The 15,109-nt window shown below is 44.0% G+C and overlaps 1 protein-coding gene across 1 annotated transcript in view; it reads right to left on the bottom strand.

Moving 5' to 3' along the window:
• The window catches only part of LOC125438811 (L-gulonolactone oxidase-like), a 56,468-nt gene extending 41,568 nt beyond the window's left edge, over window positions 1-14,900 (bottom strand). Inside the window, 5 exon segments of the mRNA XM_048507387.1 lie at window positions 4,836-4,926; window positions 6,827-6,921; window positions 8,700-8,825; window positions 13,568-13,669; window positions 14,721-14,900. Of these exon segments, the coding sequence (XP_048363344.1) occupies window positions 4,836-4,926; window positions 6,827-6,921; window positions 8,700-8,825; window positions 13,568-13,669; window positions 14,721-14,723 (417 nt within the window). The 5' untranslated portion in view covers window positions 14,724-14,900.
• Window positions 14,901-15,109: the final 209 nt, after the last annotated feature.

The raw sequence follows: 15,109 nt of genomic DNA, 5'->3' as shown, positions 1-15,109 counted from the left end.
TCATGGTGTATGGTCTGGATCAGGGGTCTGCAACCTGCGGCTCTCCAGATGTTCATGAAGTACAATTCCCATCAGCCCCTGCCACCATGGCAGTTGGCCATGCTGCCAGGGGCTGATGGGAATTATACTTCATGAACAACTGGAGAGCCGCAGGTTGCAGACCCCTGGTCTGGGCATAGCTATAAACATTGTAGAAGAGAGTCATCTTAAGTCTGCATGAAATAGCAGAACACAGTCAAAGGCATATAGTGAAAATTCAATTCAATTAACGGAAATTAAAAAACCTCAAATGTCTGCCAATCAGACATTGACGTGGCACTCAATAGCCAAAACAATGGAAGGGAGGAGTTTGAATGAGCCACTGAATGTTTGCTGGCTGCATGTTTTCCCAATTTCAACTTCAACAACCTTTATGGGCATAATAATACAATTCTATCGACAGTGAATTCAGTCGCCAAACAAGTAGCAAAATAAATGTTTGGAATAAATATCAGTGTATAAAGTGAGAGCTAAAAGAAGGGGGAGAAGGGGAGAAAGAATTAGACAAGCTAAGCCTTGGATCCCTGGAGTATATATAGGTCAAGAAATTTGGCTACTGGATCTGTTACCTTGCTGCTGATGTTGTCTAATAAAAAGATTATCTTAAGCAAATCAGATGCGTGCTCTTTTTTTGTTAACAGCGGTGATAGCCATTTTGTTCTGGGTGCAATATGGAGGGGACAGTATAATAAAATATGTACTATAGAGTCTACACAGTCCCCATTACATGCACAAAACCTTTTCTGATAGGGAGTTTTGGCAAACCTCCCTGATAAACTGATGGAAGAGCATTACAGCGGGCCAGCATCACTGCTCTACGAGATCTGGCCAAGATTAGTTAAGAACATAAGAACATAAGAACAAGCCTGCTGGATCAGACCAGAGTACAGTACAGTAAACCTTTATTAGGTATAAAGACCAGAGTCCATCTAGTCCAGCACTGTGTTACTCGCAGTGGCCCACCAGGTGCCTTTGGGAGCTCACATGCAGGATGTGAAAGCAATGGCCTGCTGCTGCTGCTGCTCCTGAGCACCTGGTCTGCTAAGGCATTTGCAATCTCAGATCAAGGAGGATCAAGATTGGTAGCCATAGATCGACTTCTCCTCCATAAATCTGTCCAAGCCCTTTTTAAAGCTATCCAGGTTAGTTGATGAAGATATTTAGCCCCCCTGCTTCCCAAGCAGGGGATACCCAGGGCAAGAGGAGAGCAAGACCTTGTGATCTTTTCAATTAGAGTTTGGTGCTCCTGATCCAGCAGCCTCCTTTTCAGAAGTGGAAATATTTCTTTGGATGGAAATATGGTCAGAGAGTCCAGAGAGTAGCCCAGCTTGAGAATTTTAGATTTAATATAATCCCACCATGAATGTTTCCCCCATAAGCAAGTGGGCTAACAGCTTACTTGAGACAAAAAAACGAAAGCTGAAAATTCAAAGGGACCTGTGCCACCCATACTGGGGCTACTACCCTGGAGGCCCTGCACAGCTACAGTTCCGGAGCAGCCAGAACCTCTCTTCATGTAGCTGGGACCAGTTAGTAGGATCTGGGGTATCTGCATCCTGGTGAGGTCAGACTACATAATAAGAGAGAGTGCTTTGGCAAGAGATGGGTTCAGAGCTTGCTATTTTTAGCAGCATCCCAATGGCAAAGTTGACTGGTGTAGCACCTCTACACTGAATACTAAACAATAGCCTGTGACTTGCTGTCCTGCAGCACTTTGCAAACATCCCTATTTTTCATTATTTTTGAATGCAGACGTGGAACGCCGCATTGCCCTCTGCTGAATCTGCACTGTTTTGTACCTTACCAGCTCACAATTCTTGATTTCTGGGAATATCTGCCGGGTGCTGTGAAATATGATAGTCCCCACTGCATACATTGCACAAATATTCACTGTGAGCAATCAAAGCAAGACAAATGATTTTTAAAATGTCCTATATTTTCTGCATTTCCCATCACTGTAAATCCAGGAGGCTCTTCTAATGCTCCTGCTGCCTGTCAAATTACCATCTGGTTTACTTCTTTTTCTCTTGTATGAATTATCTTATAGGGTTCCTCCACCCGCTACATTTAAGAAAAGCCACGCTTTTGTGAGAGATCCTTTTTCCTTCATCAACAGAAATGCTCACTTTTAGAATAGTGCAGCATGATAGTTGTGTGCTGCCCTTTCAGCCAGAACTTAGACTGGATTTGCAGGGTTTTTCCTCATTGCCACCCAATAGGGCTGGATACACCAATATGTTTTGATAGACGGAAGGATTTTCATTTGCAGAACACGACTTTCTCACTACCCCTCCCTACTTGCTGCTGCCCAAAATGCTCCCCCAAAGCATGGGGAGTGACATGATAACCATGTTTAAATGACATGATAACCATGTTTAAATATTTGAAGGGACGTCATGTTGGTGAGGGAGCAAGCTTGTTTTCTGCTGCCTCAGAGACCATGACACGGAGTAATGGATTCAAAGTGAAGGAAAAGAATTTCCACCTAAACATTAAGAAGAACTTTCTGACCATCAGGGCTGCTCGACAGTGGAATTCACTGCCTCGGAGAGTGGTGGAGTCTCCTTCTTTGGAGGTTTCTAAACAAAGGCTGGATCAGAATATGTCAGGAGTGCTTTGATTGTGTGTTCCTGCATTGCAGGGGGTTGGACTTGATGGCTCTTGTGGTCTCTTCCAACTCTATGATTCTATGCTATCCTGTAGTAACAGCATTTCAGGGGGCATTTTAAGCTGTAGGAGGAGGGGGTGGGGGACTGTAACGGGAGAACTCTGCAGATATGCAGTGAGTCTTCTCACAGTGTTGGGACATAAATACAAGATGCTGTTGTAAGACTGTAACAGGGCTGGAGGATATGAGAACTCTAGTCAGGAATGAGAGGGGATAAACAAGGGCAATTATTGGATTTTAGCTGCTGGAAATGTCCATTCAAACTCTCTCCAACGTTTGAGCCTTCAGCAGGTAGCGCTCAGGGTTCTAGACTTTTCCTTGCAGCCATTAGGGCTAAAAACTTTCTCTTTTTTTCTGGGGGCGGGGGAGTGAAACACTGCTGATTAGAAGTTTAATATTCAGTGTCTGTTAAGTTTAATAAACTTCTATTTCGATGTATGTTCCAACTAGGGATGCTGGAAACACTCCGCCACTTTATGAGCAGGGAATCTGATTTTTTGTGTTGTGTTGGTATTCAGCTGGGCGGCGAAAGTAGTATTCTCTCCGATGAGCATTTAGTACCAGCATCTGTGGCTGGCATCTTCAGGGAATCATCTGAAGATGATCCTCTGAAGATGCCAGCCACAGATGCAGGCGAAACATCAGGAGAGAATGCTGCTAGAACATGGCCATACAGCTCGGAAACCACACAGCACCCCAGTGATTCCGGCCGTGAAAGCCTTCGACAATACATTGAACTATTTTTTGTTAACTGTTCATCTGTTCATTGATGTTCATGACTGTTTGAAAGCTTGCTTCACCGTATTCCTTCCTAATCAGTCAATCAGATTTGTTGAACATGTGTGCTACCACACAGACTTATTGTGTTCTACTCCCTCTAACCCTGCTGTATGACTACTCTGCTCCCCAAGCAAATGTTTAAATAGATAATTAGATCAGTCTCAAAAACTGAAACTGCAAAAAGAAATAACCAGTCAATCATGCAAATCTGTCATAAATAAGTATTGTCTTTTAATGAAATCTTACTATTTGGTATTCATCACAGTGGTTCTCAGTGATGCTAACAATTGCCGATAGGTTTGAAGCTGCAGTCGTTGTGCATGCACAATTTTGCAAAACCCTGATGCAAAACTGTTTAGAAGAAGGAGAGAGTTTGGATTTACCTTTCTGTTCTGCAAGGAGTCTGAAAGCACCTTACAAACTCTTCTCTCCCCACCACAGACACCTTGTGAGGTGGGTGGGTGGAGAGAGTTCTGAGAGAACTGTGATTAGCCCAAGGTCATTGTCCAGTCTGAATTCAAGTGGGAAGGTCCCAGCAAAAGTTACCTCAGCTTCCTCCCCCCCTCACAGACCCAATTAGTCAGCAACAGGTAAAGTCTCACAAGCAGGTAAAGCTGTGCACCTCTCCCCACCCCAGACGAGATTACCGCTTTCTTAGAAGATCCTGAGGGAAGATCATTTCAAAGCAAGCATGCCAGCCAAAGCAGCAGAGACAGGATAGTATGTGGGTTGAGAACAGTCAGAGCAACCCCAGAGGCCACATCCACCGCTCCCACTTGGAGACTCATGGCAAGACTCAGATCTTGACTCCCAGCAGGCATCATATGTAGAATCAGGGAAACAAATCCAGTCCACCCCTCATGTGGAGGAGTGGGGAATCAAACCTGGTTCTCTAGATTGAGGTCTGTCACCCTTAACACGAACCAAACAGACTGGGCAATAGGCTCAAATGTAATCAACACCTTTGATCGTAGTAAGTTTATGCAACTTTATGTAGTTAACTTTGCTCCCTTTGTTTGGTTTTATTGTGATAGATTTTATGTTGTACACGGCCCAGAGCCCCTCGGGGATAGGGCGGTATAGATAGATAGATAGATAGATAGATAGATAGATAGATAGATAGATAGATAGATAGATAGATAGATAGATAGATAGATAGATAGATAGATAGATAGATAGATAGATAGATAGATAGATAGATAGATAGATAGATAGATAGATAGATAGATAGATAGATAGATAGACTGTCTAACACTGTTTGGGTTGAAATGTGCACCTGGCCTAGTTGCAGCCGTGCTCAGCCATGTAGGCTCTGAGCCAGCATTGGAAATGGTCCTTTGAATCTCACCTGAGTTGCAAATATGCCATGTCTGATGCCGGTGTTGTGTGTGCCGGTGCCAATGACCCCAGCAGCTGCCACATCTGAAACAGCCCCTAGACTGAACCAAAAAAGGGACAATGAAAAAATGCACGACATTACCCAAGTAGCTACAAGGATAACATGGTATTAAAACTTATCCCTGACAAAAAGAAAAGGCGCCTTTTTCACACAGTTGGAAAATGTGAACAATGAACACTTGGTGAGGGGAGTGAGACGATTCCCTGATAGGCAAACATCCACAGGCTCTGTAAAATATGCACATGGAAATCAGGAGCAGGGGCTGTGATCCTTCTCACTGTTCCATGCATTCATTAGACACAGTTTCCAGTCCTAAGATAAGAGCGTTCATTGCAATGATTCCCAAGGGTAACCACTGACAAGATGATATTAGCAAATGTGACATTCAGAACAAAAGGCAACTAATTGCCACCTGCTCTGGATCTAGCTCATGCCAAAATAAGCGCTACATACATGCCATAGCCCATCAAGCCTCCAAGAGAGCACACTGAATTAAAAAACAAAGAAACTTCGGCAGTGATTTACATCCCAGATAATGGAGAGGTTCCTCAGGACCTGCTTAAATTGGCTAGGATTTAACGAAAGGTTTGTGTGCACTTGGAGCACGGTGTCACCGAAACATTTGTCCATATAAAATTAGCACATCCCTTAGTTGTTTGCAAACCACCTCACCAGTAAATTCTTTGTGGCTTTCAGCAAAACCAAAGCACATTTCCCACATCCCCCCACCCCCCTGTTTCATTCCAAGCCCAGTGGAATAACAGCTCTGAATGTCTTGCAGTCTATAATTACTCTAAGATAACCTGCGATCAAACAAAAAAAGATCAATCTTATTAAGACCATCTTTGATTAAAGAGCTTCTTCTGATGCTAGGGATTAAAGCGCTGCTTCTGATGTCAGGGAAAGTGAGAAAATTTTCATATGACAACAAGGACTCATCTCTGTTCTCAACAGAACTCACTTCCTACCATGCATGTTTGCTGCTGGAAGACGGTACGCATACAGTACATATGCCAGGGGATGCAGAATGGTATAGTGCAGGGGTGGCCAACCTATGGCGCTCCAGATGTTCATGGACAACAATTCCCATCAGCCCCTGCCAGCATGGGAATTGGCCATGCTGGCAGGGGCTGATGGGAATTGCAGTCCATGAACATCTAGGGCGCCATAGGTTGGCCACCTCTGGTATAGTACAAGACAACCTTGTCAGATCTCCAAAGCTAGGCAGGGTCAATACCTGGCTAGGAGACCAACAAGGAAGACTTTTCAGAGGAAGGCAACGGCAAATCACCTCACCTCTGCTTAATCACTTGCCTTGAAAACCCCATGGGGTCACTGTAAGTTAGCTGTGACCCGATGGCACTTTACACCCCCACACACACACGTGTGCAGGCGTGCGTCAGACATCAAGGAACAGTTAAGCAAAATGGGACCTGGTGGCACCTCAAAGATTCACTGGTTTATTAGCGCATATGGTTTTCAGATGAATGATCTGACAGATTATATATATTTCACACAGAGAAAGCAGGGAATCAAAAGGCAGCCAAGTGCAGCAGGTGCAGAGAGCGGTATTTCTCTGCCAAAAAAAAAGTCATCACATGTATATTTTGCACTGCGTTACTTTTCAGCTCATATTTTCCCCCATGTGCATGCACACATATATGTGATCTGAAAACATACTTCATGCACCTAGGGAAGCAGGCTCTAGTTCTGTTCCACGAAAAACATGTCAATCTTTAAGGTGCCATGTTCTTTTTCATTTTGCTGTAGCAGTCTGTACTATGAGTATCCATCAGCACTGTCTGAAAAAGTCTGTTTCTCTTTAAGTCGCAAACTATGTGGTCTAGAGGGGCACCCGTGTCTCCACTTTACAAAAAGTGTCTGAGCCATCCCTTAGAAAGTTTGCATTTGACATCTCAGCAGTCATAAGTGTTACTTACATGGGCAAAGCCAGGCCATGATTGTTTAACTCCACATTCAAATCAGAGAGAAGGATCCCAGCTTCCACTTTCACCTGCTTCTTCTCTTTGTCCATCTGCAAGTGATGAGACAGGCTTTTACAAAGATAAGAGGACCAGCCCTGAAAGGAGTTGTCTCATAAGTATTAAACTAGATCAGTGTTACAGTGACCCAGGAGCCACATGTGGCTCTTCTGAGCATCGTTTCCCAACATGACACCTGCCCCATGTTTCAGTCAAGTAAGGGAGGTCCTTGTCTGGTGGTGCTTATAGCTGGCAGTGAAATCTTCCTCTTTGCAACAGCCACCTCCAAAAGATTGGGTAAGCTGCAAGACCCCCTAAGACACAGGCCTCATGCCTTGGGATGGAAGTAAATGTGGCTGTTCTGGCTGAATTGTGAATGTGGTTCTCCACAAACTGCCAAGTGGGTACTATTAGCCTAGAAGAACTGATATAGCCCACCTGTTCTAGAAAAAACTTATATCAAGAACCATAAACACACTGGGAGGATCTTAGTCATCTAGGTATACCAACAGTCTCTAACTCTCAAGTTTGTGCATTGAGTTTGTGCAACCAACATCTATTGTTAACATGAGGATATTGATTAGAATGCTATTTCATGTTACTTTTTTTGGAGAAATGGCTCCCCCCTCCTTTTTTGTTTCTTCCTCCCCTCCTCCCATCAGGTATCATAGATTTGGAGGACTTTAGAGATTCCAGATGAACCATCAGGAAATGCTACCTGACCTAGGGGGAAAAGATATCTTGACCCAGCCTGACCAGGTCAAAGGAGGGTGAGGTCTGGGATCTGATAAATTGCTGGGAGTGAAGGGGCAAGGGGTCTTCTCTCTTTCCTTCTGCTGGGGAGCAGACCTCTTGCCTTGGCTGTGAAGGGCGCAGCCATTTTTGGACCATGTGCTCAGTCAGGTAATGCGAACCCTTTGAGAATTGCAACCTTCTAAGTTTTAGATGCCTACCCTATGTTCAACAACTGCTAGCTAGGGTAGGTTAAGAGATCGGGGCAGGGGGTTTGCGGTTTCATCTCCTTTGTTTTGGAAACCCTTGCTCCATCTGGTGCTGTGCTACATTTTTATTTTTAATAAATACCTTTAAACCTTAGATGTGGAGGACAGTTCTCTGTGCCACGAATGCCCCACTGTCTTGGATGCACTATCTAAACAGGAGAGAGAGGAAGGCTGAGCAGCTTTTCCTCCAGGACTTTCAATCTACCCCGTGGAACCCGGGAGAGGGGAACCAAGGGGGAAACTGAGGCAGAGGCCTCACGCTTGAAAAGGAAGCTGGGGAATCCTGATCTTCCCCAGCAGACAGTCCTCAAATGATCAGGTGGTGCCAGCGGTTTACCCAGAGAAAAAGTTAGCCCTCCCCAGGAAAAGTTGGCAACCCCTGGGAGAGTGCAGAGAGCAGAATAGGGCCTACCAGGCAAAGCAAGCCCATTCCGCCACACTTTTTATACACCTATATTTTGAATTCTGCTTTCCTAGATAAATTTGAGTTGGTTTAAATATTTTCTCCTTTTTCATGGCAGCCACAAATTTTAAACCAACAGATTCCCCCCCCCAAGTTTATTGTTTGTTGTGTGCACTTCCTATTATTGTTTATTTTATTTATTATAATTCAACAAAGCTATTAGAAAGATGGGATTTTAAAAAGAAACTAAATTTCCTTATCAGAAACATATACCTCCAAGATGCTGAAGAGTCTGGCTACAGAGAATGGCTATCATAAGTTGTAGACTTTCTGAAAATCTGTCTGGCTATAGTTATGTTGAATATGATCTACGTGTGCCAGAGGACTAACTCACCACGGCAGTCCTGACATTCAGCATCACTCCTACCTTCAGAATTTTGTTCATCCTTCCCATGTGGATCATGAAGTCATCTGTGCAGGCAATGTCCGAAGGGGAATGTCCACCCCCAACCACTTTCACCTTCTTACTTCTCTGCCTGGCCAGATCCAAGATCTGCAGAAATACCACACGGTTATACAGGGGCTGACCATTAGAAACTCTGAGACCTATCTTACCCTGTTTCCCCGAATATAAGACATCCCCAGAAAATAAGATGTAGTAGAGGTTTTGCTGAAGTGCGAAATATAAGGCATCCCCCGAAAGTAAGACGTAGCAAAGTTTTTGTTTGGAAGCATGCCCGACGAACAGAACACAGAAAAATAAGACATCCCCTGAAAATAAGACATAGTGCATCTTTGGGAGCAAAAATTAATATAAGACACTGTCTTATTTTCGGGGAAACACAGTATGTCATCACTATGAGACCTATCTTATGTCCTTCCTCCTTTCCATCTCCCAGTCCCTCCTCTTTATCGCTAAAAGAACTAGCCTCCCTTTTACTGTCACTTTAAAATTTTGCTCATCCAGACTCCACTCAACAAACAAAGAAACTGAGGCTTCTTGGACTGCTGTTGCAATTTAGGTGCCAGGGAGAAATAAGGAACAAAATGATGTTTGCACAATAGTGAGCTATTGTGAGCCATGCTTTCCATAATTTTTTGTTATCCATTTCATCTATGCCTTTAAACCGCAGAAGTCTTTCCTTCTGTTTAATCTCCAAGAACAATGTCTTGTCCTTTCTTCTCCTCCTATTTCTCCATAACAGTAATCTTCACCTCTAAAGCATCCATTCTTTTGTTTATAGTCTTAAACTCTTTCAAATTTGTGTTAATTCCCTCCACATTTGTATTAATTCCCTCCTCTTCAGGAGGCAACTGTATTCATTTTCTGATTAATTTCATTCAATTCTCCATCTATTTTTTCTCACTTTAGTGTTCGTATCCAGCCTAACTGTAGACATTATATCCACCTTGGACAACAGTTCGTGCATTACATTCATATCAAAAGTTGAATTAGTTCCAAAAGGAGGATGTTTTTAACTTGGTGTCATTACTCGCTGCAAAAGAGCTCCTTTCTCTGCTTTGGGCAAAGAGGTGTCACTTTAAATGCAGGGAGATTTATTCTTAGTCGGTCAATCAACAAAGCAACTTTAATTGGTAGAGATTAGTAGAGACAATTCTCCTAGCAACCCTGCTTAACTTTAGAGATAAAGAACAAAGCACAGCAAATAAGGTTACTAGGAGGTAGAAACCAGTCTCAGGACTGCCTATTCGGCTATATGGCAGTGGTTGGGATTCTCTCCCAGTGCTGCAGTCTGTTTCATGGTCTCGCCCAGCCCCTTCGGACATGGCAAGAGTTGAACATCTGAGTATTGCCAGGCACCAAACGTTGACTTTGCACTCACTCTCCAGTACCCTATCTTCACTCAACGACAGCAGCTTGTCCTGAAGCTCCTCTGCAACCCCTTTTTGTACAGGGGGTATTGTTTCCCAGGATAGAGATGCAGTATCTCAACAATGTGGGGAAAATTAGCTCTGAGCAGACTGCTTACTAATATTGCAAGAGGCTGGATAGGGAATCTTTAATACCAATGTATATGAAGATCAGCCCTTGGAAGAAAATCCACAAAGAGGAGTATGATACAAATTTGACAATCTTTATTGTAGGGACAAGAGGTTCACAAGCACTTGATTCAATGCAATAAACACACACACAGAGAGTTCCTAAGATATAAATAGGTTGGAAAATAGGTTTGGAATAGAAAGGGGTATGGAATATATATATGGGAATAAGTGTAATATGACCTGATCATGACGTGAAGATGATCCGGGGTTCAGAACCAAACGACCAGCGTCTGGTTCCAGGGGACAATGTGTTGGGCACAGTAACAAAGGTGGAAGGGTATTAATGGCACTGGGCAATTGGCCCTTTGGAGGGTAGGATATTTATAGGGTTAAAAACCCTATAAGGATATTTATAGGGTTAAAAAAAACCTTGAGGGGGTTCAGGACAACCTTTGGGAGGTACTAGGATAGCCTCTGGGAGGTGTCTGGATGGATTGTTTCAGAAACAACAGACTGTATTGTAAGGTGGTAAGGATAAGTTAGTTACAGAAGGGAGTACCTGGGTTAAGATAATCAGGGGAGGCAATGTCATCAGGGACCCTTTGTGACTGGAAATGAGTATGCGTTCAGCAGGGCTATTGTATCGTGTTGAGGACATATTCTTCTTTGGCTATGGAGCTGAAAATGTGCTCTGTGGCAAGCAAGCTGAGAGAATGGGAACAGAAAATTTTTAAAAAAATCCTGGAAGTTCCTTGTAGGTAGACCAGGCTATTGCCAGAGAATGGGCTCCCCATCTCTGTGCCAGCATCACCCTTTAGGTTGGCACACAGGCAGGGATACCTGTAAATAAACATTCCCCCCACTATGCCAGGGCAGTATGGTAACAGTATGAGAAATAGATTTGTAGTGACAGAACCCCCCCGGCCAGAAGATCCCTCTGATGAACTCTGGAAACTGGCTAGCTCATCTTGGGTTTTCCAATATCATATCAGAGACACTCTGATGCTTAGAAGTGTTTTCTATTACACTAGCAGCAAAGCTCATTGTGGAGGAGATGCAATGGACCCTAGCAAGGTGAGGCTTGGGGTGGGGGAGGATGGATACACACAAACACACACACACACACACACCGCACCACACCACACCAAGCTCACCAAGCTCAGAAGTTGGCAAAGCCCAATCTGGCCTGGAGGGAAATTGCTTCCTGACCCCAAAGTGCAATCAACATGACCCTGGCCATGTAAGAAAGGGCCATGATAGACAAGTACACAACTCATGATAGAGCCCACCACCTCCTGAAGAAGCCCATTCCACTGAACAACTCCTGAGTCAGGAATTTTTTTCCAATGTTTAGCCAAAAACTCTTTTGATTTAATTTCAACCTGTTGGTTCTGGTCCAACCTTTTGGGACAATAGAAAACATGTTCAGACATGATCTTTTTCCTCATAACATCAAACTTGTGAGGTAGGTTAGGCTGAGAGAGAGTGTCTTGCCTATGGTCACACAGCAACCTGCTATGGTGGGGTTGGGATTCAAACTCAGATCTCTTCAATCATGGTCCAAACACTACACCACAAAGCACGAATCTAACAACATTAGAAGCCTTTTAGAATCAGGCTGTATTCGGCAACAGCATAATTTCATGGCTCGCAATTCAAAACTGACACAGCACTAAATAGCTTCGCTTTTTTGTGCAAACATTCATCAATAATTTACAGTCCACAATTTATAGATGTGAACAATACAAAAATCAATTAAGTAAAAACAAAGTCCAGCTAATAAGGACCATTAATTCAGTCAGTCAGTGATATAAATTTAAAAGGCACTATTGGCTTTATAGCCCCACCACTCCTATATCCAAACTGATTAGCAGCAGCTCTATCATACATGTTTGTGTACCTTGCCGGCTAGTGACCAAGTTGAAGGAGTTGTTGTTTCGAAGGTACTCTTGGCATGCTCAGAGAAGTGCGGCTCACAGAGTGAATTTCCAAGATGGATGCCAGGTTACGGCATGTGCATTGTGTTTCAAATGATACTGTTATACCTTTGTGTGGGTTATGTGGCCTCCAGTATTAAACAACCATACTTCTTCTTCCATAAATTCATTCCTTTATTAAAATATTTGATATCCTTGGCGTGTGTGTGCATATGCAAAAATATCCTCAGACGTATGCAATTTTTTCTCTCAAAGCAGCTTTCAAAAACACGAAAATATGACTTCAAAATATGACAATAAATAAGATACCATTCTTTAAAAAGATCTGACTTCCAAGTACTACCATAAAACATATCAAAACCACAAAAACCAACAACACAAAAAGTGGCAAAAATGCAAAGTAGGAGCGCCAACCTCCAGGTGGGACTGGGAGCTGCCCTGGAATTACAAGGGATCTCCAGACTGCAGATATTGGCTTCCTTGGAGGAAACAGTGGCGTTAGACTGCCACATTTATGGCCTCATATCCTTGATGTGTTCCCTTCCCAAACCCCACCCTCCTCAGGCTCTGACCCCAAATCTCCTGGAATTTTCCAGCCTAAAGTTGGCCACCCTAGCCCAAAGCATCAGGAGCAGCAGCAGCAGAAGGCCATTGCTTTCACCTCCTGCAGGTGAGCTCCCAAAGGCACCTGGTGGGCCACTGTGAGTAGCAGAGTGCTGGACTAGATGGACTCTGGTCTGATCCAGCAGGCTCGTTCTTATGTTCTTAAAGCATTCAGGACTCCCCTCCCATACAGGTTGCCAGCTTTGGGTTGAGAAATACTTGGAGGTTTTAGGGGTGCAGCCTGGAGTGGGTGGGGTTTGGAGAGAAGAGGGAGCTCAGCGAGGTACAATGCCATAGAGTCCATCTTCCAAAGCAGCCATTTTCTCCAGGGGAAGTGATCCGGGTCACGTGGAGATCAGTGATAATACAAGAGATCGCCTGCGGTTGGCACTCCTGCTCCCATATAAGAATCATAACCCAACCTCAGTCCAATAATCATAGCATTCTGCAGTATGAAGTAATATAAGGTTGCGCATGCACAAAGTAATATTTGGCCATTACTGAGGAGGTTCCACCTATACCCACGTGTTTAGAATGAACAAGGATGGCCGGTGGCGGGCTGCCATGCAGCCACGTGACTTTACATATTAACTCTTAATTGCACCCAACGTTCTCTACACATTCAAAGTTTACACCTCCAGATTACTGGGTGGTCAAGAGGCATTCCATGCCCTACAGCAGTTCATCCCACCCCCTATAGAAGAATCACTCTAGCTGGAAAGCCTGCCCCAGCATCACCTCCTGTGTTTACCTCTTTCAGCTCTTCCACCGTGGCTGGCTGGAAATACATTTCTGGAGAGCAGCCATAAGTCTTAGCCCAGTTCTGGAATTTAACACCTCCTTGGCCATGTACCTAGGACACAAAGCAGAGGCCTGTTCAGGGACATCTACAGTCACAGGGATGTCCTTTCTACGTTCCACGGGTAATGGTGTAGGATTGCATGTTGTTTTGCTGAGAACATGCATGGGAGGCTTGTGGCCTCTTTGCAAGATTTTACGAAGACATACAACAGAGCCCAGTGGAAGCAAGTGAACACTCATATAGCTGGTGGCAGATTCCCAGAGAGCAACCTCAAAAGCGCATCACAGTTTCAGTCATCTCCAGCTAGACATTCTTCTCAAGGTCAACAGCAAGCTCGCTGCTTCTTATGCGCCATCAGTTGCCCTCACTCCTTAGACACAATGATCAAGCCAACCAAACTCTGAATCCCTCACTGCCAAACTGTAAGGGTTAACACTGCTCAATTTGGTCTGCTCTTTGGACAACATCGTGCTGGTAGCTTGCGGCATGTTGACAATATTGGCTCTTATTTACCCTGGACAAACATGAGTAGAAGTCAAGAGACATGGCTATAAGGCAGCAGATTCACGATCCCGCATTAGGCCACTGTGGGGGTGGGGGGCAGGGACCATCCCCCTCAGCGCTTCACTTCAGGCAACAGACAGATCTCTCTCTCTCTCTCTCTCTCTCTCTCTCTCTCTCTCTCTCTCTCTCTCTCTGCTTCTGCCTCTCCTATCTTCCAAAGGTACCAGTTTTTGTTCCCATGAAACCCACTTTACATCCACCTTCTGCTTCATCTTCTCTTGGTGGCTACTTCAAACCAGTGCTCTAGATGGGCAGATCCACCTTCCTGTTTGAAGGGACCTTTCTTGTTACTAGAAAACCATCTCCAACTATGATTAGCTCTCATCCTGGGCTATAAGCCTAACAAAGGAATAGTCCAGCCTTAGCAATATATTCCATGGTTTAATTAATGGAACAACTCAGCCCTCCAATTACTATCAGTTATCTCCCTACTTCTCATCAATTAATTATATTTAAGCACTTCAAAAGCTCAAGTATATCCTCTCTTGGATCCCCCACCCCTCCAACTTCAGACTCCAGTGAAATTGAAGTTTCTTACCATTGTGATGGGCTTCTTCTTAGCACTGAAGAGAAAATCTATGCAGGCTGCTGGAAATCTTCCTCTGAAAGGAGAGAGAAAAGAGAAGCTTGGAATAACCCACAAAAGTAAGAGCGACGTTCCAAGGTGGGTCTTCCTCTGAAACTGCTGAATTAGCTCCCAAGTTGGGGGCAGGGGAGCCTCATGACCTCTCTGTGTTGTAACATTTTGATGGCTTCCCTGCAAGAAATCAAGGGTTAATGAATAACATGAGTCATACTGGATTGGGATTCTGGAATGCCAGATTTGGGAGAGAGGCCAGCTCTCTTCCCTTTTAGGTTTGGATGGTTATGGTAGAGAGATGTTAGAATAGAGTTGCTTTTTAAAAACAGTTTTACTAAACAATAGAA

Source organism: Sphaerodactylus townsendi, linkage group LG01 (genome assembly GCF_021028975.2).
Source record: "Sphaerodactylus townsendi isolate TG3544 linkage group LG01, MPM_Stown_v2.3, whole genome shotgun sequence".
In the NCBI taxonomy this organism is placed as follows: domain Eukaryota; kingdom Metazoa; phylum Chordata; class Lepidosauria; order Squamata; family Sphaerodactylidae; genus Sphaerodactylus; species Sphaerodactylus townsendi.
This window is presented reverse-complemented; position numbering and strand designations above follow the sequence as displayed.